Source organism: Agelaius phoeniceus, chromosome 8 (genome assembly GCF_051311805.1).
Source record: "Agelaius phoeniceus isolate bAgePho1 chromosome 8, bAgePho1.hap1, whole genome shotgun sequence".
In the NCBI taxonomy this organism is placed as follows: Eukaryota; Metazoa; Chordata; class Aves; order Passeriformes; family Icteridae; genus Agelaius; species Agelaius phoeniceus.
In genome coordinates this window covers 13,621,238-13,648,898 of record NC_135272.1, presented here as the reverse complement: position 1 = coordinate 13,648,898, position 27,661 = coordinate 13,621,238, and the positions used below count along the sequence as shown (strand labels likewise).

Here is a 27,661-nt window from a genome sequence, read left to right as displayed (position 1 = left end):
TTCCTAGGAAAGGAAAAGGATGCAAGAGTTTCTGGGCCCCCATGATACTTGTGGGTGTAATGTGGGCAGCCCTTCACAAAACGTGACTGCAGCAGGTGAGGGAGCTTAGTGAGTGCAAACACGTGCTGGAGCCAACCTGATGTCTCAGACACCCATGTCACTCTTTGTGGCAGATTTCTCCAGGCTTTTGCTTCTTTTGGTCAAAAATACCTCTGTTGTTTTCTGCTGAGATGGATCATATGAACTTTCCACACAAATATTGCTGCAGGAATCCAGTGACTGCAATTCCTTCCCTCTCATGCTGCTGTCAGGGATCTTACATACGGGTGCCAGAGTTTAGCATGGTGTGCAGAAAATGAGGATTCCTCAAGCATTGAACCAAAATATTTACTTTTCTCTCCATGGATTTAGCTATTGCAAAGCCAATGTCTGTCAGCAAATCATGAGGGCTAAAGGAGCAGAGCAACCTGGAAGTTATCATTGGATGTATTGAGACCACGTAATGTCCCTGCCATGGGACCTTTGGAAATGGTCAATATCAGCAAATCATGAGGGCTAAAGGAGCAGAGCAACCTGGAAATTATCATTGGATGTATTGAGACCACGTAATGTCCCTGCCATGGAACCTTCGGAAATGGTCAACATGGGGCTGCTCCTTCTACTCTTAGAGACCAGAGGAATTTTTTGGATTGCAGTTTCAGCATTTTTTTCCTCCATGGGCTTTAAGGGTTTCCCAGATCCTGTTCATGTACAAAGCTAGTTATAGCAATGGAAATGTGGGTCACTGTTTGGATTGGAGCTGAAAAGCAGGATCTGACCTTTTTACAGCTATTTTTTCCCTCAATTGCACAGAAAATGTATGCACGATTAACAGACCACTAATAACTGCGTGACCAGCACTGGGTATTGCAGCACAGGTTAACACATGCAACCAGTGACCATGTTTGGTCATGGGAGAGGGCTGTAAATCCACAAAAACCGGGGTTTCATTCGTGGAAGCTGAAAGGATGGACGGTGCGTAACTCCTTGTAAGTCACCGGTTGTGTAAGTGCGAGGAAGCTGCTGGTGTAGTCAGCCCCAGGATCCTGCTCCTGGATCATATATCCTGCAGGGAAATGGCTTTGCACAAGTGCAGGAAGTCAGTTGTGTCAAAGATTGGTGACACACTGTGCGGGCTGAGTGATGGATGCACACGGGGCACTGTCCATGCCATGGGGTCACAGGATCTCTTGGCCTGGAGGTGACCTCAGGAGGTCCCTGTCCAACCTCCCTCAAAGCAGGTCAGCTCTGGGTCAGACCAGGTCACTCAAGGCTGGCAGCAGCTGGGTCTTGAGAGCCTCCATGGATAGAACAGGCCCTGGGAGCACATTGTACCTTCCTCCTGCCTGGAATGAGCAGTGAGGGTCACCCCTCATGTCCAAATGGCCACTGTAATGCCTGATCCTAATCAATTCCTGAGCTGATAAGCCTCAAACCCATCTGAGGTCTGGGCCTCAAAGGCACTGCTGTTACTCTGCTTGTCTCTTAGGCAGAGTGAATAGATTCCAACAAAACTAAAACTACACTAAAATGTTCTTTGTTTGACCAGCAATAGTAAGAAACTCCACCAAAGGTAATTCCAGCCAGGCCCTGGTGAGCTCACAGATGGTTGGGAGTTGAGGTGAGAAGAGTGCCAGGATCTGCTTTATGGACATGACTTCCCTCTCTGTGCCAGGCAGTAGGAATTATAGGAACTTTTCCTTCTTGAGACAACACTCCTTTTTCCCTCTATGTTTCTTTTCAAAACTCTGCACAGTTCGTTTTAAGGAGGCTGCACATTCATAGGCTGCATTGCATAATTCCTATTGTCCTTGCTAAAGCCTTAAAGGAAAATCACTTGAAATAAATATTTTTTCCCCTTGCCCCAGGCAGGATGTAAATGAAAACAGATTCCTTAAACCATGGATGGCCAGAGTATTTTTATTTACTTTTTTTATGGCCAGTTTAATTGTCGTCAGTGACTGGTCAAGGGATTAAATGAAATCCACCTGTTTTCAGTGCTGCTTGGGGAATTTTTATGTATGAAGAATGTTTTTATGCACGTTATAAACAAAATGGGGTTGATTTACACCAGCTACTGTAACAGGAAGCATTACAAAGTGAAATCAATTGCAACATAACACGCAATTGCTGAAGGCAACGAAATTAAAGTAAAATCCATTCTTCTCATTGCAACCTTTTACAGTGCTGTCATTGCTTAAGAAAATTGTGAAATAGCGGGAGAAGTTTCAGGTCTGTTTGAATATTTGAATGTGTTCAAATTGACTGAGGGGAAATTTAGGTTCAATACATGGAAGCAATTGTTCCCTGTGAGGGTGGTGAGGCCGTGGCACAGGGTGCCCAGAGAAGCTGTGGCTGCCCCTGGATCCCTGGAATTGTCCAAGGCCAGGCTGGATGGGGCTTGAAGCAACCTGGGATAGTGGAAGGTGTCCCTGCCCATGACAGGGGTGGAACTACATGAGTTTTTTAAGGTCCCTTCCAACCCAACCAATTCTGGGACTCCATGATACTATTTACTTTCCTCACCCTCCTTATATTTTTGCAGGGAAGAGACCCTGGGAACGACATTTGCCTTGTTTATCCCCTGGACCCTTCCCAGATCTCCATGACCTTTCAGAGGTGATGGACAGGTCTTGCAAGGACACCAGCCAACACTCTGATCACCACTAGATGCCACCCATCAGATCCCATGGACTTTAAGGGAGAAGGTTCCTTGAGAGACCCTGAGTAAATTCCCTTCCAGCACTGGTGGATCCCCTCCTCCTTGAGCCCCATCTCTAAGCTCTGGAGCCTGGAGACCTTCCTAGTGAACAGTGATGCAAAGTAGACAGAGTCCCTCATTCCCACCTGCATCAACAGTCACTAAATACTCTGCCCCACTCAGACACATTTTCCTTGTCCAGCTACACTGCCCATGTAGGTTTAGAAATTCTTCTTGCCGCCCTTGGCCCAGTCCATTGAGCTGTGTCTTTCCAGATGGCACCCCAGCATGTCTGGGCCATGTGTCCCAGTCCCTTTTTTTGCAGACTGCCTGTGCTCCTTCCTCAGTCTGGACCTCAGTGTAGACTAGGCTGCCATGAACTTCCACATGCCCAGACCAGACTCCCTATTTTTGTAAGAACTTGCTTTCAGTTTTGAATATAGAAAATGTCCCGAGGCAGAGATTTCCTTCTCTCTTTAGACCTAAAAGCACATTGTGGTACTTGAATTTCTGCTTTCTCATTGTACTGGGGGATCTTCAGCTCCAGCTACTGCTTCAGCTTCAGCTACTGTGTCTTCAGCTTCTCACCCAGCTATTAACCCTGTCAAATAATCAAGATGGTATTTGGATGAATGTTCTCTTGTAAGTGGTGCTACTGAATCAGAAATTGCCAGGTGAGAGTATTTAGAGCTGCCATGAATGTTTATAAAAGTGAAGAAGCCTAAGAAACTTTGCTTACTCATGAAAAAAAAATTAAAACTGTTTATTCTAGAAGGCCGAGTTTAACTCTGATCTCATTATATGATGTTGTTGATATTCTGGAGGCCTGGGCAGATCCCTGGACACTTTTGCTGTGACCATGGTGACATTTACATGCCAAGTTTAAGGGGAAATTAATGACATAGACTCATTTGTTTGTATACATTCTAGTCTAATGGATTAATCTATGTTTACATACCTGCTGTGTGAGCCACCTGGTAAACACCGAAACCTGAGGAGAACACAAGATATTGGTCCATGGCTTTGCTGAGTTCCTTCTCAGGAAGTAACAGGCCTGTGCTGCTGCTTGGTGCCCAACAGTTTGATTTCCATTGTAAGGAAATGAAGCCTGGCTAAGAAGGAGGCGCTCAAGCACCAAACAGATTAAAGATTAAAGAATTTTCTGTGCTTTGTTGCCTTCCCTCTCTAGAGGGAATAAATCTTTGGTTCTAGTTCCTACAGTTTTTGAGTATGTGGGCCTGGGACAGATGATTCATATGTTTTCATATACTTCTAGGCACATATTTATTAGTTCCTCAGATACAGAGAATTGAATTAGTTGATTAATTAATTAATTAAGAAGCTGTCGCTGCCCCATCTCTGGAAGTGTTCAAGGCCAGGTTGAAAAAGGCTTGGAGCAACCTAGTATCCCTGCTCAGGGCAGAGGGTGGAACCAGAAGAGTTTTAAGGAAATTCCAACTCAAACCAGTCTGGGATTCTTTGATTTGTGAGTGAGCACATGAGTGTGAATAGGAATTTAAATTGAGTCATTTTTTTTGTAACAAATCTTGTTATGAGAGAGTGTAGAGCTGCATCACTGGTATATGACCAAAGCAAGAGGATGATGAAATCCATCAGCAGCTGCTGAAATCCATCCCAGCTGCACTTATTTCATTATTCCTGATGTTGGCATTTATGAAAGCTCTTTTTAGAGAATTTCTACCCTATGAGAACTCTTGAAAGCCTATTTTTTCTTTGAATTGCAACAAACCCATGCTGAAAATGTTGGAATTCCCTGCAAATTGGAAGAGCTGTTGTTGACATGCCATGTGTATGTAGTGGGTCTAGAATTATTTTCCCACTAGAATTATTTACTGACAACAGGACCACAGCCCCATGTAGTTTTCTTTACATGTCTTCACCCTTTCCTTTCTCCTGATTCAGGAGAGAATTGGTGTTCGTAGGTTCATTTGTTCTCAAGCTTTATCAACTGAAACAGTTTTTACAGAGTTCTACTGAAATGTTGATCTCATCTAGACTCTGCATTGGGCAAATTGCTCACTGTGGTCTGCACCAACATTGTGTGAGTTGCGCTGGCTGCCAGCACCACCCCATGCCTTCTCTTCGTGTAGGGTGCCAAAAAAAAGGAAAGCTGCTGCCACTGCTTTTGTCCTTCTGTCTGCAGCATGGCTGGCTAAAAGCAGCTGAGCAAAGTTCATTGTGAGCCATGCTGAGATAGCCACAACCACATGCTGCTGCCTCAGCTGCACCAATTTTGGCCAACAAGTCCAGGCCATGTGGCTGGACCCAGCCTGAGGGCCGCCTCCAGCATCAGCCACGGGACCATTCCCAGCGCTGGTCCTGGCTGCATGGTTGCTCCTGGCATTGGGATCGTCTCGGGTGGCATAGCCCAGTGGCATTGTCAGGAAAAAAAGGGCTCTGCTGGGAAGGGGTCCCAGCTGCTCCATGAGGACAGGGCCCGGCAGGCTCTGCCGGGAAGGGGTCCCAGCCCCTCCACCAGGACAGGGCCTTGCAGGCTCTCTGGGAAGGAGCCCCAGCTGCTCCACCAGGACGGGGCCTGGCAGGCTCTCTGGGAAGGAGCCCCAGCTGCTCCACCAGGACAGGGCCTGGCAGGCTCTCTGGGAAGGAGCCCCAGCTGGTCCACCAGGATGGGGCCTGGCAGGCTCTCCAGGAAGGGGCCAGCGCCACAGCAGAGCCTGGCCCAGCCCCACCAGGCCGCACAGGCCGTGTGGAGCCAGTCTGGCCAGTGCCCAGTTATCTGTTCAAAGGCTGGAAGCAAGAGAGAGCTTCCCAGGGTTTGTTCATTTTCCAGTGTGTTTTCACAGAGGTGTGTCCAGCTTTCTTACAGGGTTTAACCATGTGTCAATATTCAGAACCAGCCAGCTGATTGGTTCTGTTTGATCTGAGGGAGCTGTTAGCAGCCCCTCACGGAGAATCATTTCCTAACTGATGGGTTTTCTCTTTAACTGAAAACCAAACTATGTTAAACCACGACAGCGTGACAGGTTTTTTTCTTGGCCATGCAACAGGAATGAGTCAGTAGGGTGGACAACAACAGAGAAACAAAAGCAAGTGATGTGAAAGATCTTACTTCACTGGTGTGTGTGTGTGTGTGTGTGTGTGTGTGTGTGTGTGTGGTGAGGTGTACAGCTCAGGAACCAGTAATTTGTTTCAAAGGTTTTCTCTATTTCATGCCCTTGATGGAGATGACTCAGATGAGAAATTTCCTGAAATTTCCCTTGGCGGGTTATTGCACCGTTTTATAGCCTACCAGCATGAACAATACTTTTGTGAAGATACTAAGCCCTTAAAAATATGGATTTATGAAAGTTTTGTATGAGCTAATGTAGGTTCTGAAATAACATGGTGGCATAAATGGAATTTCCTTGGAATATAGTCTTGGAGCTGCTCTCATTCAAGGAGGGGCTGTTTGAACAGAAGCAGAGAAGTGTCCTTGCAGAAGGAAAGCCCTGCACAGCACTGGTGTGGTGCTGGTGTCAGTGCTCAGGTCGCTGCCTTGGAAAAAGCTTTTAGGAGGCCAGAGTAGCTGAGGCTGCAGACACTTAAATTTGTTGGTCCTCTATCTATGGCAGCAATTCTTATTTTCAGTGTTTTTCTTGTGCTCCCAGCCCAGGCCCATAGCATAAAGGTGACCATAGTGACTTACATTTATTTACTGTTACTAATCAATGAATGGCCCTTCTTCCATTAATCCAGCTAGTTATTACATGTTTTGGGCTTTGCCATTACACCAAAACGTCGTGCAGCTTTACAAGTTGTGTGGAAAATGTCAGCCTTTTGTTTTAGAATTGCATCAGGTCAGCTGAATAGGCCTCAAGCTGGGTCAGGAGAAGCAGTGATTACTCCAGTGCCAGTCACCTTCCAAATGCCACCTGCTCATGTCTGCGTCATGGGTGATGCTCTGGGCTGGCCCCAGAGGTGACCTGCTTTAAGCTACAGGTTGGACCAGGGACTTCCTGAGGTCCCTTCCAGATTGGGTTTTCCTAGAAGCCAGTTTCTCCCACTAGCTCTCTTCCAAAAATATAATCTATAATAAATAGATAATAGATAATCACAGAACGGCACATTTCCCACTAAATTTATTATCACAAATATTCTGAGTGGGAAGGGATCATCAAGTCCACAAGGATCATCAAGTCCAACTCTTCAGTGAATGGCTGCACAGATCTACTTCAAAACCTTGGTGTTATCAGCACCATGCTCTGACCAACTGAGTTAATCTAATCTAATCTAATCTAATCTAATCTAATCTATATATCCAAGTGTCTCAAGTCCTGGCATGACTTTGTTTATGGTACTTGTCTTCCACACAGATCTTTGTCTACCTCTGCAGGTTGGCCAGCAGCCAATATTGAGATTGGGTCTCCTCAGGTGACAACTGGAGTTTTTTGTCATATTTCTGCCAGGCATGCAAGGCAAAACTGATTAGGAAAATTAATTCTGTCGCCAAAACTTTGCCCTGAAGGATTGCTCTGTCCTGAGAGCATTTCTTCATGTAGACAGTGCTCATGAAGACAAGGAACCTGGAGAACTGCACATGTGTCCTGGTGCCTGGGAGTAAATTATCTCAGGTCTCTAATGACTTCTCCTGATGATCTTGAAAGGCATTTTTCTCCTCTATCATCAGTTTCAAAAGTTAGCTAGTCATTGGTATTTCCTTTAGGGATTTAAGCTCATGGAGAAGCAGTTATAGATTATTTCATTTCAGCCTGTGAGATGAACACACAGATGCTGCACTTATACCAGTGAAATAAGGTTTTCCATCAGGAATGAGAGAAGGAATGTTTGAACAGGCTTCAGGCTTTGGATCCAGACTTGCCTCATTGTGCTAAACTTGCTTACGCACACCTAAGCTGTCTGCTGGACAGCCCTGCTGTCTGCTTCTGGTCAAAGCAAGATTTGGGGTTGATGATTCACAGTAGGCAGAAAAATCAGTCGTGAAGGTGAAGCTTCTCTTAATTCCAGCTATTGATGTACGCAATCCATTGACTCAAAACAGCTCAGGAGCAATGGATGACATTTACATGTGTAATTACATTATACACATAATCCACTGCTCTCAGAAACCTTTCAGGTGGCATTGTTAGCAGTCCTTTATTTGGATTTAAATAGAGTTTATAACATGTCCATGCTCTCCATGATACGTAGCGTTACTGCACTCCTCATTTACAGTACTTCAGGTGGTAATGGGTAAAGGTAAAGCAGATAGATCACATTTTGCCAGGCAGCTATGATCAGCTGGGGTCACTACAGGCTTTCATTTTCTTGGGCGGAAGGAAAATCCTTGTGTGGAGTGTGAGCCGGGTCTGGGTGTGCTGCGCTAGCACCACGTCACTGTGAGCAGAGCAGGACATGGAAAACCCATCTGGCTGCATCCCTGCCTTTCCCAGGAACTCACACTTCTTCACCAACCAGCGCCAGGCGATGTCAGAACCCAGGAATTAAAAAACAAAAAAGGCAACAAAAGAAATCATTGGTGCCGTTCCAAAGTGTTGGAACAAGAGTGGTGTTACGCCACTCCTTTGGAGCTGGACAGAGAGGAATGGGGCTGCGAGAAGCTTTCCAAGCACTGTGATACAAATCCTGGCTCTTTAAGCCTTTCACAAGGTCCTCCTAACCTCACTCTCATAACATTTTGGCTGCAAACTGCAGCAATTTCACTTTATTGGGATTCTCTCAGTACTTCTGGCTTGCAATGAGGTGATTATGCTCTTCTTCTTTATTCACCCCATAAAGTGTTTCACTCTGGGTACTTTCTCCTGGCATGAGTGACAGCATGAGAGCACATAAACAGTTTCTGCCTTCATAATTTTTATCTTTTTTTGCTTATTTTATAAATTCAAATCTCTCTAAAAGCCAGGAAAGTTACAATTCCCCATTATGTAGAATCATAGAATTACAGAATATCCTGAGTTGTAAGGGACCCTAAAAGCTCATAGAAGTCCAGCTTTGATGTAATTTGATGTAATGTAAGGAGGAACCATGAAATTTTCATTGTATTCTGTCACTACCAAGTGCTTCAGTCGATACTACTCCCTCTGCTTTAGTGTAAGTCATAGATGGTTTAGGCAGCCATAGGGAGCTTTACGATTTCAGACGATTTCAGAAAATTTTCCAAAAATTGCGAGGTTTTACACATCCAAGTTGGTCTGAATCATCCCCTGTAGGTGCACAGCTCTGTCCACTGACTACACTGGGGAGAAAAGACTCTTTTTTTGTCTTCTGAGTCACAGCTCAGTTGTCTTTGCAAAGCAACCGGAGAAGGATCAGACAGGAGGTGGGCTGTGGGTTTGCCTCCTTCCTCAGGGGGAAGAAATTCCTGGGATTTGTCAAAAGGAGCCGTGCTGGCCCTGACAGACAAATCTCTTTGGGAGAGCCACCAGAACCAAGAGCTGTTCTGTAAAAGGGAAAGGAAAAGAAAATAGCAAGGAAGAGCTGGAAAGCAGAGGCGGTGAAGCGAGGGCGGGAAGCTCCACGGTGGCCCTGCAGATGTGCCGGATGAGCCGGTCCAAGGGGGCTGTCCTTGGAGGCAGATGGAGCTCCTGAGGGACAGTTGAATGTCCACATCATACCTGTCAGCCCTTTCTGCCCCCTTTCCTGATTGCCTTGCCCATCTGGCAGTGTGGATGTGGTGTGATGTCCACAGCTCACTGTTCCTGCTCAGTGACTGTTTGCCCACTCTCAAATGCCTCTGCTGTTTATCTCTTCCCAGAGCCTTCTCCTTCCTCCATTGCCCTCATTCCTTTGCTCTCAGCATCTCCTTTTTTTTTCTTCTTCCTGTGCTTTCTCTTCATCATTCCTGTTCCTCTTCTTCCTTTGCTCCATGTTTGACTCTGCCTCCTTGTGATATTTTTTTTCCTACACAAGGAAAGCCACCACACTTTAGATGCTTTGTTTCTCTGCTGAGTTGTGTCTTCCTGAAAAGGAAGCCCTTCACATGAAGATCTATGTTGCTACATTTTGTTCCTGGACCACAAGAGCTGCTGTCCATGGAGGCCTCTGGGCACCATGAGAATATGAGCAATGATAATTAATGGAGCACTGCATGCATGGAAAAGGTGGAAGAACTGATGACACAGGGTTGATGCTTGAGACCCTTAAGGAAAGGCTGCTGAGATGTTTCTCCTGCAGTTGTGGAGCAGTTCTCAACGCAATGCCCTTTCCCATATCCTTCTTCTAGAACATCCCCACCCCAGAGTTCTGAGGTTCATCCCCACACTATGGTTATGCGTCTACTCAACAAAGTGAGCTTGTAGAGCTCTTCCAAAGGCACTGAGCCAAGCAGTGAATGCTGGCCATTAAAATGTGTGTCTGAGCAGCACAGCCTTTCCAGGAAACTTCTCCAGGTCTTTGTGCCTGCAGAGAGCCCTGCTAGAGGAGAGGGGAGTGAGGAAACCCTGGAAATGACAGGAGGGAGCAGGGAGCTCTTCTGCCCTCATCCAGGAGGTGCTTACTTTGTCCAGGCTCTTGGAGCAGTAGTCAATAATTCAAATAATTCAATTTAAAACTCCACAGCAGTTGGACTGCCAGTCTTGTTGCCAGGACACCCGAGGACAGCCTGCTGACTTTAGGCACCTGCAGGACTGTGCTTATCTGTGCTTCTCCCCCACTTCCCTGTTCTTCATGAACCCCTGGGTGATGTGCTTAACTTGGTGCCCTGTAGGGGTGTCCTTTGAGAAGTGCACAGAAGGTGCCAAGGATTTCCTCACACTTGGGATGTGCTGGGGTGACCCTTCCACTGTGCTGTTCCCAGCACCTACTGCCCTGTGGTGGGAACCCCAGGGACCATGGCATCACAAAAAGGGCTGGGTTTGGTTAATATTCCCAAGGGTCTCATAACTCTGAGATCTTTTCTGACCCCACAGGCAGCCTGCGTCTCTCTTTCCTGTCACATCACAGACTGCCCCGTTCCCTGTGCAGGGACCACTGTGTGACCAGGCTCTGCTTAGTGACTCCAGGGTTGGGCCCATGATTGGCTGCATCCCCCCAGCATTCCAGGGATCTGTTCTGCACCAGGCTCTGGGAAGGAGGGGAGGAAGGAGCCGTGATGCCATAGCAGAGCCTGCACCCCCTCACGTCCTGCCCTCCTGGAGTGCGTCAGATGCGCCACGTAGGGCTCGAAAGTATGAACGGGTTGGTGTCTCTATCTTCGCACGCCTTCACAGGCTGACATCAGAGTCAGAACAAACAAATAAGTAGGGTTTTCCCTACCCAATTTAAATTAATTTGGGTTGCTTCCCAGAGGCAGTTTTGCTGTGCTCTAGCATGACTTTTTGTGCTTGACAATGGTTCCACTTTGCATATAGGGGGAATTTTAAAACCTTTCTCCTTGTCCCAGTTTATTTGAGGGCAGCATTAAATATCCTAATTTTCCTTAGGCTTTCAAACCCCAAACAGCTTATACATACCATGTTAAACAACTATTTTTTCTATGATAATTGAAGAAATATGATCCAAGTGGTGCAATCATATTTTGGCCTTTTGTTTCCTTTTACAGCATTGTGGTGCTGGAATACACTGCCCAGGTGATGCTCTCCCTGCCAACTGGGCCAAAGAACTCTGCTCCAGGACTAGTGGTAAGCAGAATATCTGTCATCCTACAAAAATGTTCCTATTTTATGATGGAAGAGAAATAGAAACTTAAAGTTGTGGTATTTTTAAATGAAAGAAAGGAAGTGATGGGGAAAAAGTGACCCTGCAACGGTGATTTTATTGGGAGTTAATGTACTTACCTGGAGGATTGAGGTGTCACAAAAGCTCATCCCAAGCACTGGCCCAGGAGAGGTTAAGCCTCTGCTCTCTCTGGCAGATGGAGGGGAGGGGGAAGGCCTCAGCTCTGTTTTGACCAACACATTCCTTGCTAGACCTGAGAAACACTTCCCAAGGACACTTCAGTTGAACTTGGCTTGTCTCCAAAGTATTACATTCCAACAAAAGACTCATTTGTCTGAAAACTTCCATGGGCTCAAGCTGAGAGGTTTCCTTGCTTCCCAGGACACAAAGGAGATGCAAATGAGCTCCTGTTTGCTCTGACGGGGCGGGGGGCAAAAGGGGATTCCAGCTCTGGGTGAATGCGGCTCCACACGTCCGCTCCTTACTCATCCTGAGGCCACTTGAGATGCGTAATGCCAGAGCAAAATAAACTTCACCTTAAAGATGCTTTTGTTGGAGATCAGGAAAAGTCCAGGGCCCAGCTTGAGCCCACAGGAGTTTCCTCAGCACTGGCTGTGGCCCACGGCATCTGAACAGAGAACAGAGCAATTCCATCCTTGTGTCTGCAGACAGTGCAGGGGGGTGGAACAAGAAGATCCAAATCATTCCATGATCCTATGACTTTGTGTTTAGGGATGGGAAGGTTAAGATTTTGGCTGGACATGCAGGGACATTTTAAGGAGATAGTAAATATTTTTTTTACAAAAAGGAAAAAAAAAACTTTGAGAGTAAAATCCCACATTGCTTTACTCAATGCTGCACTCAGGCAGGGGAACCTCAGCACTCCCCATCCATTAATTTTTCCTATTGTGTTCCCCTGTTATAATTTATGTATTTATTTATTTTAAAATTAGTTTCATTGCACCTCTTCTGATTTCTGATATCATTGTGAAGTAGGGCTTAAGCTGTTTATTGCCTGACATGCAGTTCTTTGTCTCAGTAGGTCTGTATTTCCTTCAAACTTAACTTTTATTCATTGCAAGATCTCTATGTTATAGTTTATTCTTAATCAAAAATGTTCTTTTTCTTATAATATATTCTTACTTAAGTACTAAATATATGTTCTTGTTTAAATACTAAGCAAGAAGCCTAAAAGAGGTTTTATCATAGTATGCAGAGGAGTATTTTACATTATGAAGATCAAAACTTGGAAGATGTTTATTATAAGTTTTAATACTGGATTTGGAGACACGCTCCAGCTCTTACTTAGAAAAGCAATAAATGCAAAGCAGCTCTCACTTTCCCCTGGGAATGGTCCCCATATTCCTCCTTTAAGAATAAATCTGAGGATAGAACTGGAAAAGTATTGTCTGGGAAAAAAAAAAAAAAAAGAGAGAGGCTCCAAGTCCAAATTTTCACATTTTCAAGCTTTTAGATAGATTTTAGATTGGTGAAACTTAGCTCAATAAAATTACAAAGCAAAATTTGCAGAAAATTTGACTTGTATGAACTTATTTTACAAGTAAATGCACTTTTCTTCTTATCACCTTGGAGTCTGTGCCCTGTCAGGGTTATGAGAAGCAGGAAGAGGAAATGAGCAGGGGGTTTGTTAGGGGAATCAAAGTGTGCAGTCATTATTTTTGGTTAAACATCACCATTGGAGTAAGAAGAGCTTGCTTTGAGGAGAATTGAGCCTGGCTGTGAACTGGAAGGTGGGGCTGGCTTTGTGCAAGTCAGGCAATGATGGATTGCTCTGTCTCAGTGTGTGCATTTATGGCCCTTTAGTAATAAAGAACCTTAATCATAACCTCCCATGTTGCCTACCCATTCAGGTGCTGTTCATGAGTAATGTAGCTTCTTTTTTAAAGGATGGATCTTCCTGTGAAAATGGGGCTAGAGGCAAATAAATAAAAATTTTATTAGTCACTCAAGATGATTTACCTGACTTCCAGTTCCCCCAGTAAATTTTGTAGTTACTGAGGATGAGCAAACAGATTTAATGTGATGGGGAATGGCACATCCTTCTCTCAATGTATTTTTTTCTCAGACAAACTATTATGAAATCATTCCTCCTTCTGTCTTCTGGTTCCTGGTCTCTAAGTGAAGAGGACAAAAAATTTTAAAAATAATTCAAATTCTATTTTGGAGTTTGGTCTTGAGGTATCTGTCTGAAATCAGAAGTGACAGAAATCTCATGGGAACCTTTTCTAGGGAGCTTTCCTGTTCATTTTTGCACTGTCAGGAGATGCAGACAAGCTCTTGAGTTTTTCAGAAGTCAGTTCTAAATCTGATACTCAGCTGCAGAAGAGTTTTTCAGGTTGCTTCAGAGCACGAAGCACCCCAAGGTGCTGGTTTGTGTCGAATCACACTGGCACATTTTTAGTCTGTAACAAATTCCACGGGGAAAAGGCTTTGCATCTCTCTTGCCATTGCATTCTCTGAAGAAGGAGGGTGGGAAGTGCAAATAATGTTTACAACAGGCCAGTGTCATGCAAATCATGTGCAGTTTCACCAATGCCACCTCGAACAGCTGAAAACACTGGAGACCTGGCTGTTGAATAAATAAATATTACGGAAAATGGTGGTGAATGTTCACTAATTTGGAGAGAAGTTTTAAAGGGATTTAAAACGAGAGATATTTGCAACAAAGGGTGAATGAGGAAGTGACTTCAAATAGGAAGTCAACTTCCTAAAAAAAAAAGGAACCCTGGGGATTTTTATTCTCGATTCACATGAGAAAAGGTTTTATTTTTGCTGCTGCTTTTAAAAACATGGCTTGCTATGAACCATTGCCTGCCCTATTTTTTCCTCTATTTAAAGGGATATTTTAACTGAAAAGCCTTACACATTTGGCACCTCCTTCTTAAGTGATCCAGAAAACCTGCCTGTGCTCTGGGGGCACTGTGGACTTCGCTGTCAGGCAGAAAATTTCCAGAGATGCTTTCAGGAGTTCCCTGGAGTTGCAGAAAGCAAACCCTCAGGCTCTGCTGAAGCAGAGTCACTTTTCAAAGTCTCATCTCTCCCTAAGTGTTCTGATATTTGTTCTGCAATTATGGGAGACATTAACTTCATGGATGGTGTTCATATGCCCCTCAAATTTTCCTCAAAATGAGATAAGGATCTTTTTTCTTTCTTCACACTGAGGAAAATCACACAGAAACTTTGGATCAGTGTTTTATCCATGTCCACCTACTGAGCTGGAGATTCAATTTATAATAGAATGAAAATCATTCCTGATACAGAATGAAGACTATGTAGAACATACAAGGTTTCTTACTCTACAATTATGTCATCTTCCCTTTGGAATGATGCTAAATCCTTTTCTTCATTTATAAATAGGTCTTCCTCTTCATGATTAGGTTGGGAAATCTTTTTTCCCCATCCAGCCTGGGTCAGTTATGGTGACAAATACTCAAACACTTGACCTAGCAAGCAGTGAGAAGATGGTTCACTGTCCCACTTCCAGAAACACATCCTGAGTTTGCCTGAAATTCTACCAGTTCATTGGACATTCAGAAACTCAGTCCATTTCTAATTTTAAAGTGTTTTCTTTTTTCATGCCTTCACTGAAATTCTCCATGCTATAAAAATCCCAGCCCTGATTTAGTTGGAATGGTCTTTCCCTCCCTGCCTCTCTGGACGTAATAGCTCTGGATGTGATGGCATCACCACTTGGAATATCCCTGCCTTGTGTAAGAGCTGCTATTTCACCTCTGTGCCAGCTCAGCCAGGATTTACTATAATGAGTACCCACCACTGCTACTTAGAAACTCTGCCATTATTTGTTAGGCAGGATTAATTAGTCTTGTCTAGGCAACAAGCTGGAAAGCCACAACTGCAAGGACACTGAGCTGTCTCAGCTCTCAGGGCAGGGTTTTGGAGCTGCTGGAGAACATCTGTGTTTTGTTTCTCTGTCATGGCTCACTGGAAACTTTCAGTGCTTAAAATCATATTAAAAAATCCTTTTGCTGGGTTTTTACTGCAAAGTCCTGGTGCTTCTTGTGGTCTTGGTTTCACCTCCCACCTCTAAGGATCATCCAGCATAAATCTGGGGATATCCCTGTTAGCTGAAGCCTGTGTGGCTTGCATGGTGTTCCCTTGATGAATGCCTGTGGAATAATTTCCTTGGGTAGATCTTCTAAAGGGGAAAGGAAGATGAGACCATTTGGGGGAAAAGCCTTCCCACCTCCACAGCTGCTCAGTGTCCTGGGCATTGCTTCCACTCTTTTAGGAATTTTGGGGCATGTGTGTGTGTGTGTGTTTCAAAGGTTTCAGGTGCTCTGAGAGGAAAGTCAACCTCAAAAGCGGCGCTTTTGGGGCAAACGAATGGGTGTTGAAGTTGCCTGTCAGCAGGGCAGGTTTGGACAGGGATGCTCGCACACACCTACATCCACCATGGAGTGAGCCTGGGCTACACCTGGTTACTGCGAGAAAATAAAATACAGAGCAGGAATGCAGCTCCCACAGTGCCTTGGAAGGATTGTGGGGTTTGTCCTGAGACAGAAGGAAGTGTGAGCTGCTACTTTGATCTTGGATGTCTTTTCCAACCTTACTGATTCTGTGATTCTATTGCATAAAGATCTGAGGCACTTGCAAGCAGGATGCTCCTGGTTGTGTGACACTTTGTGTTTTGCCAGTGGCCTTCTGGTAAGTGTTAAGTAATTTAACATAAAAAATTATATATATATATATATATATATATATATATATATATATATATATATTTTAGGGTTGCAGTTAGTTAGAAGATGCAAAGTATTTCCAAATTTTTGTTGATGTGCCCTGCTATTGGCTATACAGAATCATAGAAACCCAGACTGGCTGGGGTTGGACGGGACATTAAAGATCATCTCTACCCCCCTGCCACTTCCAGGTGTCCAGGTTGCTCCAAACCTCATTCAGCCTGGCCTTGGACACTTCCAGGGATGAGGCATTGATCCAGAGATCCTCAGTGGGTATGTAGTGGGTTGATTTGAAAGCAGATGTTTTGAACATTATTTGCCTTCTTCCCCCAGGTTTAGGGTTTCCCTGCCTTGCTTTCTCTCCAATGAGGAATGCCCCCTGGATGAAAAGTAACCAGCATGAGTCAAATTCAGAGTGCTCTGTACCCTGCCCTCTCCAGTGGCAAACCAGTGAGATCTCACCAGCTTTAACAGGTTCCCTCTCCCAAAGCTGCTCAGCTCCCAACTTGCCCAGGCCACCTCTGGCTTTGCTTTCCCCAGCTTTGGCTGCATGTGAATGCTGAGATTTTCAGACAAGAAAAGCACAAAATGGAAAATTGGCTTGGGTTTGATTTTGGTTGTGATCTGTATCTTGCCAATATTGATGAAAATATCTGGACTTTGTAAGTAAGCACAGAACTCCCAGATTTTATGCTAATAGGAAAAAACCCCAAGAGGATCAGAGGAAAGAATTACAAATTGAATCCAATCCTGCTGCTCCTCAGTATGTTATTTGCAAACTGAAATCCCAGATTAAAGGAAAGGGAGCACTCAGCTCTTCCCAAGGAGGGCTTTTTCCCTATGATATTCCTTTGGGATATCGCTGCATTTCTGCCTTGTGTGGCCCTTTTCATGCATTTTAGCAAAGCGGGTAGGATGTCTCAGATCACCTCCTTTTCCACATTTAGAGCATAGAGCCTGCTCTTTTCTGTCCTATATGCACATTCCTACAACATTTTGGTGTTTTCCTTCCCAGTCTTCCAAAGGGAACAGCACAGATTTGCAATTTCCAGAGCTGTTCACCTATTTCATTGGCTGTGGACAGGCAGGGAACACATGACAGATCCCTTCCCTCTCTCCAGGCAAGGCACCTGTTGACTTCTCTGGATTGATGCTGAAAACCAAAGGATTATTTTCTTACGGCCACTTGTTGCAGGAAGATCTCCTGGAATCTGGAGAAGCAGCTGCCTTGGGAGCTCAGCTCAGCTCAGCTCAGCTCAGGTGCAGAACCCAACCTAGTCAGGTGCCTGCAGGGCTCCAACTCAGCGCACGCGAGGAATTCCTAAGCAGTGGGCAGAGAGGAAGTGATGCTGGGGAAAGCCCTTGGCAAGGAAGGGAGGGGACCTGCTTCCAAAGCATAAAGCTCTCCTGAGCCTGGATGGACTTCCTGCTGAGCCCCCCTCCTTTATCACACTTCCAAGGGTGCAACAGTTCCCTCAGCCCCGGCTGGGGAGCAAGAATTTGGCAGGGCAGGGAGGGAATGTTCCTCTGGGGAACATTCTTGTCTTTTGTGTCATCAGGACATGCCCCTGCTCAGAGGGAAGGAGGAGCTCTTCCTCGATCAAACTATCTCAGCCATTGTGCTCGAATCCATTCGGGTTGGCCCTTCCCTAATTAGGTCAGCAGTCACCCAAAACACCTTCTCCATGGATGATCCTGCAGCCTCCTGATCGCTGCTCGTCATCTCCCACTGAAACCACCGGCCTTGTCTTCCCTCCTCCCCTGCTCAGCTTCTCCCCAAACAGGGAAGTGGCAATTCACCTGTGGGGACAATGAGCTGACTGGTGTCAAAGGAAAAGAGCCCCACATGTGGTCTGAACCTGCCCCCATTCACCCACAGCCTGGATAGGCACTGAAGTGATGCTTTTCAAGGGTTCTCAGGATGTTTAGTTTCTGGGACTGAAGATGGTCACTGAAGTATGAGGAGTGAGTGGTGAGGGGAATTGCTGGAGGTGTTTTAGGTGCCTGGGTACAGTAGGAATGCAAAGGAACTGCACATCTATGGAGATGGAAAGGAGCCCCAAAGCAGAGGCAGAACTGTCACACTCTCAGGGCTGGAGTGTTGGGAATATTGACCTGTGGGACACTGGGATGAGCTTGGACCAGAGAGGACTTTGGGTGGCTAGAAGGAAGGTGACTCTGGGTGAAGTACTGTGGCTCTGGGGTTGGTCTCTAGGCAGAGGCTGTGAGAGGACAGGGTGCCAATACTGGGATGGGGGAATACTGGGGACAGTCTGCAGTGGGATGATGGAAGGGGACTGAGGTGCCATTTGCTCAGAGGCTGGTGCAGGTGGTGACTGACAGGCAGTACAGTGATCCTCTGGCACGTCTCCTTCTCAGCTTCCCCTCATTTCTCACCAGAGTTAAAAATGTAGGGAAGAGGCTGGGTGGCCTCAAAGGTGCTTACTGCAAGAGAGGGACACATTGTCCAAGCTCCAGCTCCAGCTTTCAGGAAGCAGAGCCCTGCTCTGGTCTAGTGGTCACTTGCACCCCAAAGCAGTTTCCCCTTCTGGAGAATGCCAAGCATGAAAGGAAACAGCTCTAAGCTGTTCTAGCCTGGGAAAAGGGAAGAGAGGAAGGGAAGTTAGTTACACCAAGGTGGTGTTGTGCAACTCCAGTATTGTACTTTCCCTTTGAAGCTGCCAGGGCTGTGCTGGCATCTCGAATGTAGGTAAGAGGAGCTGGCTACTCCAGGGATAGAACAGTGAAATCACTTTTCACTTGAGGCCAAAGAGAAAAAAATTACTGCATCTGGGCAATTTAGGCTACAGGCATCCTGGGTTTGACACACCAGAGAATTTAGTGCAGCTGGTAATGCCCTGTAATTCTCCATGTAATCAATTAAAGAACTGTTCCACCCTAAATACTGCTGAAGGAAAACACAAACAAAGGAGCACATAAAGGTAATGTTTTCAATTTATTTATATAAACAATTGCATTTTAACAACATTGTTGTCCTACAAAAATAAAGTGAAAAACAATTCACAGAATTTTAAATAAATAATCTCAAACATCCACATTTAGCGGCTGCAGAGTACAGAACGCAGAGTGCACAGGAATCCTTGCTGAAGCAGCCTGTAACTTAACTCAAGAGAGATGGTCTGAGGAATTCCTCTGTGCCTACCCCAAAATAACTCAATCTGTCCAGACTTGTCTCCCTTTGACTCTGCCAAACCCTGCTCCTGGGTTAATGGCAGAAGGGTGCCCAGAGCTGGGTCTGATGGACAATTTGCATGAGGAACAAGTGTCCGAGCAGTGTTCACTTGTTAGCATGTACAGTACTGACCACCTTGGATACCAGGGGAGAGAAGGTTTTCCCTTCTTCGTGCTTCCAACAGAGAAAGGAAAACAAATGCCCTTCTTGCTCCTACAGCATCCATACCAAGGACCACTCCAGATGAGTCACTGGTATCGATGGCTGCAGGAGAGCTCGGTTCTGCTGTTCATGGCCACAACTACAGCCCTACCCAGCACGAGGCATGGCTGGCTCTACACAAATCCATGGAAACAGAAGCCACACACAAACTACACTGCTGCCAGAGCTGGTACAAATGCACAAGCCTCTACAAGTGCTTGAGAGTTCAGATGAAATAGAAAACTCAAGTTCTTTTCCACAAGTAGTCAAGTAATTTTGGGCAGGGGCACAGAATACCCGGTTGCTGCTCTATTCCAGTCTGAAGTGACATTTTCTTTTTCCCTATAGTTCCCCAGCTGCTTTTTTGGGAGGATCATCTTCTCTATTTCCTCTCTAGAAATTAAAAAAAGATACCCTTACATGCAAAGTCTGAAGTCCTATACAAGATCCTGTGTAACCTATGTGCCCAGATGAGACTAGATATTTTACTGCTGGATTAGGACAAATATGTCTAGGAGATTTTGTGCTGGCCGGTTTTAAAGAAGCTTAAGCCACTTAACTTAAAATAACTCTGTTAATAAATTATAAATAAAACATTATCCCTCCTCCCCCCCAATAAATAGAAGTACAAATTATATGTACAGCTTGTGCACACAGGCAGAGCTACCTCCTGTGCCTGGAAGTGCTGCTGAAGCTCTTGTGTTCAGTTCTCTGTGTATTTACAGAGCTGCTCAGTTCACAGCTCCCCTGTTTTTGGGAACACAAAGCCACAGCACACCCTAACTCCAGCTATACTGTCCTCCTGTCCTTGGAGTAACAGACATTAAAACTACATTTTCAAGTAGACCAGAGAACTACAGCTATGAAAAGAATCCCAGTGCCTTGGGCCAAGTTTAAGACCTCCCCAGAGTTACATAATAAAAATATCCCTATCCAAATGCAAGCAGCCTTGTATTGCAGCCTGAGAGTCAGTAACTGCTAAGCTTAGTATCTCATTTTCACCCCCTTACACAACTAATACATCTGTCACACTTCCTTCAAAAAAAGTAGAATCCAGGAAAAGTACTATTTTCTTAAATACTGAAAACATTAAAAATATTTTTTAAAAAAACTTGTAAAAAATTTTACTTTAAATATTTAAAACATTAAAAACATATTTTTAAAAAGCTGTAAAAAATTACTTTCATCTAAATCCAGAAGTGGATTTGTACATAAGAGACAATAAGTTATGATACAAAGTGCCCTCTCTGCAGTGAGGGAGAGGTAGTATCAACAACAAATGCAATGCATTTTCTGACCTTACATAAAGAAGTGAATCTCAAGTATTTTTTTGTTAATTTTTGAGTGCTCATATGAAATCCATAATCTTTTCTGGCAGTTTTCATTAAGTCAGATTTTTTCTTGAACTTTTAGGTCAATAGCTGCTTTCAACTTGCTGAGGAAAAAAGTTGCTTTTGTAGTGTTATGTGACCTATGAAAACTGTCAGACAGAATCACCACCAGCCCCCTTCATCAAGTATTAAAACAATAGTAAAAAGAAGTTGGAACCTTCATCCACTTTGGAATACGTCATTCTGTTACAGAAGATTTTAAACAAGGGATTCACCACTGTCAAGCTGAAACACAGAAAATCCCTTTTGTAAATGGAAGCCTTACTTCAGTAAGGAATTTAAGGCAACCCCCACAACGAAGATGCTTAAGTTGGTTTTTTAAATACTAAGTCATTAAATAGAATAAATAACACAGTTAAATAAATAAATAAATAAATAGAGAGAGAGCTGGATTCCTACAGCTCGGCAGAGCGCTCTTTCAGCAGGAGCGTGGGGTTGATATCTTCCATGGCAGTTTTTGAGGTACTAACGTTAATGGTGGCCTCGGTGGGCTCGGGAGGCAGGATGTGGAAGGCGGTGAAGGGACAGCCCTTCACGTTGTTGCAGATGAGCTTCTGCAGGGAGGCCGTGTTGACGATGTCGAAGCCCACTTTGCCCCCGAAGGTGCTGGGCTTCCAGTACTCCGGGGAGCAGATGGCGTTGCCCATCAGCCCCTTCAGGGAGAACGGGGCCCCCATCTCCACCATGGTCTCCCCAAAGATGGCCCCGGGCCGGGGCTTCTCCACCAGCAGGCCTGGGTACAGCTCCATGGCATCGATGTCCCCGTACAGCTCCTCCAGCTCCGCTGCCATCTCTTTTTCTCCTGCAATGATTAAAAACTGTAAGTGGAAAACTCCCATTTTCTGTGCAGGACTGTCCTGCTCAAGCCTAGCAATGACACTGCAGGACTCTGTGGGCATTTTAAGGCAATGTCTCTCATTTGCTGGGAAGGATGAGGACTGTTACCTGTAAGCTCTTCGAAGGATTGGAACGGTTTCAGCATGAAGCGTTTCCTGTACTCATTCAAGGACTGGTACCTCATCTGCCTGCTTTGGTCAATGGAGGCCTTTGCAACTTTCTGCACTGCAGCAGGAATATTCTTCCCACCAGCAACCTGTACATTAAAGAGGAAAAGCTGTAAGATCTCCTGATATGAGTCACGAGAAAGTTGTGACTTTCCAGTGATTAGTTTTAAATAGCATTATCCCATTCCCTTGTCCCACCCACAGAGGCTCATGCTTCTGTCGGTTCACCATCAACTTGAGGAAGGACCTACCCTGCCAGCACTTTGCTTGGAGAAAGATTTGACCATATGGGAGAGTCCATGCTCCAGCATGATAGAGTTGTTGTAGAGGAACTGCTGGAAGGTGTACTCCTGGTCGTGGATCTGGAAGGTATCGGGCAGCAGCGGGTGCCAGTGGTACAGGGTGTTGAACTCGGCTGCAATGCGGTTCTGGTACTGGAACTTCTGGTTGAACAGCAGCTCAGGGTCAAACTTCAGCTTGAAGTGGTACCCACTCAGGTGCTGCACATAGTCCTCTATAACGATCTTGATTGTCTCTCCTGTTGGACAAAGGAACAAGAGAGAATGTTGGCACTGCTTTTTCTCAGTGGCAGGGAAAGTACCATTTCTGAACTGTTCTATAATATACTACAGTGATCAGGACAACAAACACTTTTCTGTAATCTTTCCTAGAAAGCAATTTATGTATTTTATGTGACTAAGGGGTGGAACAGTACTTCAGATACCAAGAGTTCTTGGCTGTGGGTAGTGAGGTATTTTCTACAGCCTGCTTTCCTCCTCCCAAGACAAAATTCCTTGTACCCTCCACAGAACAGCACACACCAGTATTTACACTGTGTTCAGTTATACAATATCTCTAGGACAGAGGGAGGGGATAATGGAGAAAGTTGATGTCTGAAAACAGATCTCAGCTTCTGAACTACGTAATACAATTGTCTTCGTTTCTGGTTTCAGCTGGGGCAAGGTTTTTTCCAGCTTAGAGCACATCAGCATTTACATAAGATGAAATATCACTGGGTATGCAATTAAGACAGGAGAACTATGCAGAGTTACATTTTACATAACCTTCTGAACTTTAGACTTAATCACAGCCTTTCTTTTAAAGCATACCTGAGCTGACCCAACCCTAGGGAAAAAAAACCAAAACCCCAGATCAGGGAGCCTGAGGTCACCCAGCCTCGCAGGCTTTCTCTGAGAAAGGAACCTCAGCTTCCTGTCTTTTCACTGCTTTCAGTTCTGCTTCCCTCAGATGAGGGAATTGACTTCCCCTGAGTTTTCTTCAGTTCCATCTTTAGCAGAGCTGGGGCAAGCTGCACCTCAACACAACCCCAGTGACAGGCCACGAAGGAGCCACTCCCACCCACCCCAATTTAGGGGATAGCTTCCCCTTCACTCCAGCCACGCAGGCTGGAGCTGGAGCTGCACCTAGCAGCAGGGTTCTCACCGATGAGAATGAGCCGGGCGGTCTGGAAGAGCTGCTCGTCGTCCCACTCGGGGTGCTGGTGCTTGAGCACGTCGCAGACGCGGTTGTGCTCGCGCAGCCAGATCGTGGCGTACATCATGAGCCCCGGCACCAGCCCAAACACCTCCTGCCCCACGGAGAAGCGCAGGTGCTCGGGCACGTGGGGCGGGTACAGCATCTCTGCCTGCGTGTCCCGCACCGTCGGAGGGTACATTTCTCCATCAATCATCTGTGCAAGGGGGAAACAGCAGGAGCTGTGAGCTATCATACTTTGGTAAAGCTCTGTCCACTCTCTCAGTTCTGACTCACGCTTTAGATCACCTACACCATTCACACAGCACTAATGTAGGAAATCTATGCCATCCAGTAAGAAGGTAGGAATTCTGAGCTAAGACATACCTGGTACTTTAGCTTTCCATCCTTTCGAAGCCTCAGTTTAAGTTGTCTCTCCAGAGTCTCTCCATAAATGTGGTTCAAGTCAACCTATAAAATAAAAGCATTTGGGACATGAAGCCAACCTCCATTTTTTGCTATTTTAGGATAAGTCCCTGTTCTATGGATACCAATAGGAGTTCACCCCCTAGATGTTTACCTTTCAATTATATTACCGCTACCTTATAAGTATCATGCACCGATATTTAAGATGAAGCCAAATTATTTCCTGGCAACTGGAGCCATCTCTGCATAAGAGGAGGTTGTTACATCAGCAATATAAAAGGACTCTGTTTAAAGTGTCAGCAATTTTTTATTATGCAGACAGCTTTCTATATATACACACACAATTTACAGCTTTGGTTTGGACGTAAGTGACACTTATAGTGAAGAACTCTTTGTCCAAAGAATGCCAATCTTGGAGGTAAAGATCTTAAATCCAAGTATGTTTTTGAAGTTCTTTTTAAACTAAGGCTATCGGCAGTACATAAGCAATACTTAAGTGCTGGATACGTCTCTTTGGAACTGACAGAGTGCAGAGAAGTTTTGGATACTCGCTACATCTAATGTGCTTTAGGTGAAAGCAGATTTTGGGAACAGTAAGAGATCACTGGGCAGGTATTTTAAACAGAACCACTTGTGCAGAGCACGTGGTTCTGACCCGGGAAGAGACGCTGCTGAACACTGGAATTTGGCCTGAGGAGCAGCTACAGAAGGGGTAATCCCATGGATTGTGGCACAGTGTGTGCACAGGTGTCCCCTGGATGCCACTCTGGCCATTCCAGGTGCTCAGCAGCTCCCAAAGAGCACGAGCCGTGTCCCCAGCTGTGACCATACCCCATGGCCGAGCGCTCTGGTGAAGGCAGGGCCCCGCTTCTGGTCCGTCTTGAAGAACTGGTGGGTGAAGTGCTGGGCAAAGAAGGTGAACATCACATTTGTGCCTTGTGGGTCAGGAATAAACTTTCTCCTCAGCAAAAACTTCTCCACGATCAGCTTCGAATCTGGGAGCTCTTTCTTGCCTGTGGGAGAAACAGACAGTGAGATACTCAAGACAACTCTTTATGCAATACTGAAGTTTATTCCTAACAAAAAGGCTTAAGACTTTCAGTGGAATATAATGACAGCAGCATACAAACAAGGGGAATTACCTACTCTTCTATGCTCACTTTCTTGATTTTATTAGAAATTTCTAAATTCCCTGCTTTTAGCATATAACTCAATAGCAAGAACCAAAATAATATCTTTTAGGTCTTCAAACAATATATCCAAAACATGGTTATTCATAAAGTCAACTACACTGAAAAAAGGCTACAGACAAGCGGGTCTCATAGGAACTACTACTTATTTTTTCCTCTTAGAAAAGACCAAGCAATCATTACGTGTCTGGTTTATTCCTCACCTTTAACACCCATTGGTGTTGGGCAGTCAAGTCCTACTGGTGGAAGGCTTCTTGTGTAGTAGGAAAGGTTGGAATAAGCTTCCCAGCTTTTGTAATTGTAGTCACTATTGTAAGTTGGTGGGCTGTCAATCAAGTGTGATCTTGCTGAAAGACAAATAAATATTTGGTTATTTTTAACTCTACAGTTTAGGCTCAAAGAGTAAATCACAAAGCCAGATTTTTTGCATATATTTGGCAGCAGTTGTAAATTCCACAGATATCAGTTACTGATGTTAAATATGATTACAGTTACTGAATAACAGGACTGGATCCTGGCTGATCAGCTGGATCTCACTATTAACACAAGCAATGGGGTGCCAAGTTCATGTCAGCAAAATCCTGGACTCTTACAGAAAGTAGAATCAAGCTGCATGTTTCATACAAGCCTGCATCACGCAGAAGTCTTAAATTTTGGTGTTTTAATTTCGGTGCAATTTAGGCTGCTTGGTTTGTAAACAGATCAATTCATTGCAATATTCTGGAGTAAGCTTTAAGAGGACTGGAAGAGACAATTCACACTTACACGTTAGTACATATCTCATAATAGTGTCCCTTAAGAAGGGAATGTTGTTGATGATATTCCAGACTCCTTGGAAGTGGGTGAGGATGTAGTGGACAGTGTTTGGTGATGGTTTCAATGCTAGCTTCAGCCACGTGAAGAATTCCGCTGCAAACGACAATGGGAAGGTTATTATCAATTAGATTATGGAGGATAACCTGCAATGCTGGAATTGGACTATGAGTTTCATTTGGGAGAGGGGTGTGGGATACTCACGTGTGGTGCAGTTCTGCCCGTAGAAGCCTGTCCTGGTGCAGTCGCACTCGTAGCGATCTGGCCCGGCGGTCATGCAGACGCCTCTGTTCTGGCAGGGGTTCGAGCAGCAAGGGTTGGCTGCGGGGAACCAGAGCTGGGGTTAGCATCTCTGCAATACACTCCCACCTTCCCAGGGTTTAGACAACCAACAAGAACGCCCTGGAGTTTAAGGCTGATCGGAAAGGCATCACAGCGACCATCCATCCACGGCAACCCCTGGGCTACCAGGGAGCAGCTTGAAAAGCGCAGGAATTCGCCTCTTGTCTGCTGCCAGCAATAACCCCCCTCAGAAGGGGAGATCATCCCTCACAGGCCAGCGGGGACCTGGCACTCACACACAGCAGAGAAATGCCAAGAGAGCGAGGAGCAGGAGAAGCAGAAAGGCAAAGCGCGCGTTAATCCGGAGCGCGGCGCGGACTCACCGGCGTGGCCGGCGGCCAGCAGCGCGGCCAGCAGGGCCAGGGGCAGCAGCGGCATGGCTGGCTTTGGCTGGGCTGTGCTGGGCTGGCGGTGCTGGCTCGGCAGCTCCAAGTGTGGCGGCCCCTGCCGCACATCCCGTATTTATGGCAGCGCGGAGTGAGTCACAGCCGGAAGCATGAACGGAGCACGGAATTTCTGCTCCCGCCCCGCCCGTCCCAGTCTGGCCCCTCGCGGGGAGATGTGCGGGGCGGCTATGGCTACGGCGCGGGGCCGCTGGCAGCGCCCGGCTCCGCTCAATGACGGCTCGCTGTTGGTTTAATCCATTCCATTCATGCAGCAGCGGCTCGCAGGGCTGCGGCGCACACGGGCGGCAGAGCGCCCGCGCTGCGGAGCGCCCCGCGCCGTGGGAAGGAAGGAAGGAAGGAATGCTGGAGGGAATCAATACTTTATCTTTTGGTCATAGATTATTTACCCTTTGCTACTATTTTTAGTGCGTGAGGAGCGACAATGAAAACAGGAGGATGTCATGCGGTTGTGCAACCCAGCGTGGAGCTGCACTTTCGCCCTCGATGGATGCCAGCATTAAACACCAAAACCCCATAGTGGCATTTGCTGATGTTTGAACTACAAATCTGTGACTTGACAGAAAGTGGATTCAGGCCGATTTAAACACAATCTTATTTTTGGCCCCAAAGCGTATTGTAGTTCGTGAGTAACTAGTGTACATCAGTGGTGAGTCTGTCTGGATGTTTTAAGACTGGTACACAAAAAGTTGCATAATCAAGAGAAGGCAGATAATATTTCTTTATACATTTTCATGCAGAAACCACAGGCTGGGTCATACACTTCAGCAGAAGATGTCTCTGTCAGCCCAGCTGAACCGGGGGCCTGTGGCACAGCCACGTCTTGCTCAGTCTTATCAAGTGTAAAAAAAGTGATATTTTTTCTTGCATAAGCCAAATCAATTAAATATGGAATGTTGATTATCCAGTGGATCAGGCTATGCCATGCATAGCACCAAGGGTCTACACACATTCTCATACATTTCATATGTCCATCTCACACTGATTTTGTTCCATCTCACAAAGCTTTCTTGGATGCTGTCACACTGTAAGACTTTACTGCAAACAGCAGGCAAATGAGACTCTGTGTTTAAATAACATGCATAGGAAAATGTTTCCAGAGTTGTTTCCAGCACCATTAAGGGGAAAA

At 45.5% G+C, this 27,661-nt stretch overlaps 1 protein-coding gene across 1 annotated transcript; it reads right to left on the bottom strand.

The window, feature by feature from the left end:
- Positions 1-19,032: 19,032 nt before the first annotated feature.
- PTGS2 (prostaglandin-endoperoxide synthase 2) lies at positions 19,033-26,583 on the bottom strand. Its single transcript, XM_054638496.2, is given in 11 exon segments — positions 19,033-21,682; positions 21,826-21,973; positions 22,136-22,422; positions 23,328-23,574; positions 23,745-23,828; positions 24,615-24,796; positions 25,177-25,320; positions 25,739-25,882; positions 25,991-26,107; positions 26,452-26,563; positions 26,566-26,583. Coding segments are annotated over 11 exon segments (1,890 nt in total). The 3' UTR covers positions 19,033-21,275.
- Between the last annotated feature and the right edge of the window lie 1,078 nt (positions 26,584-27,661).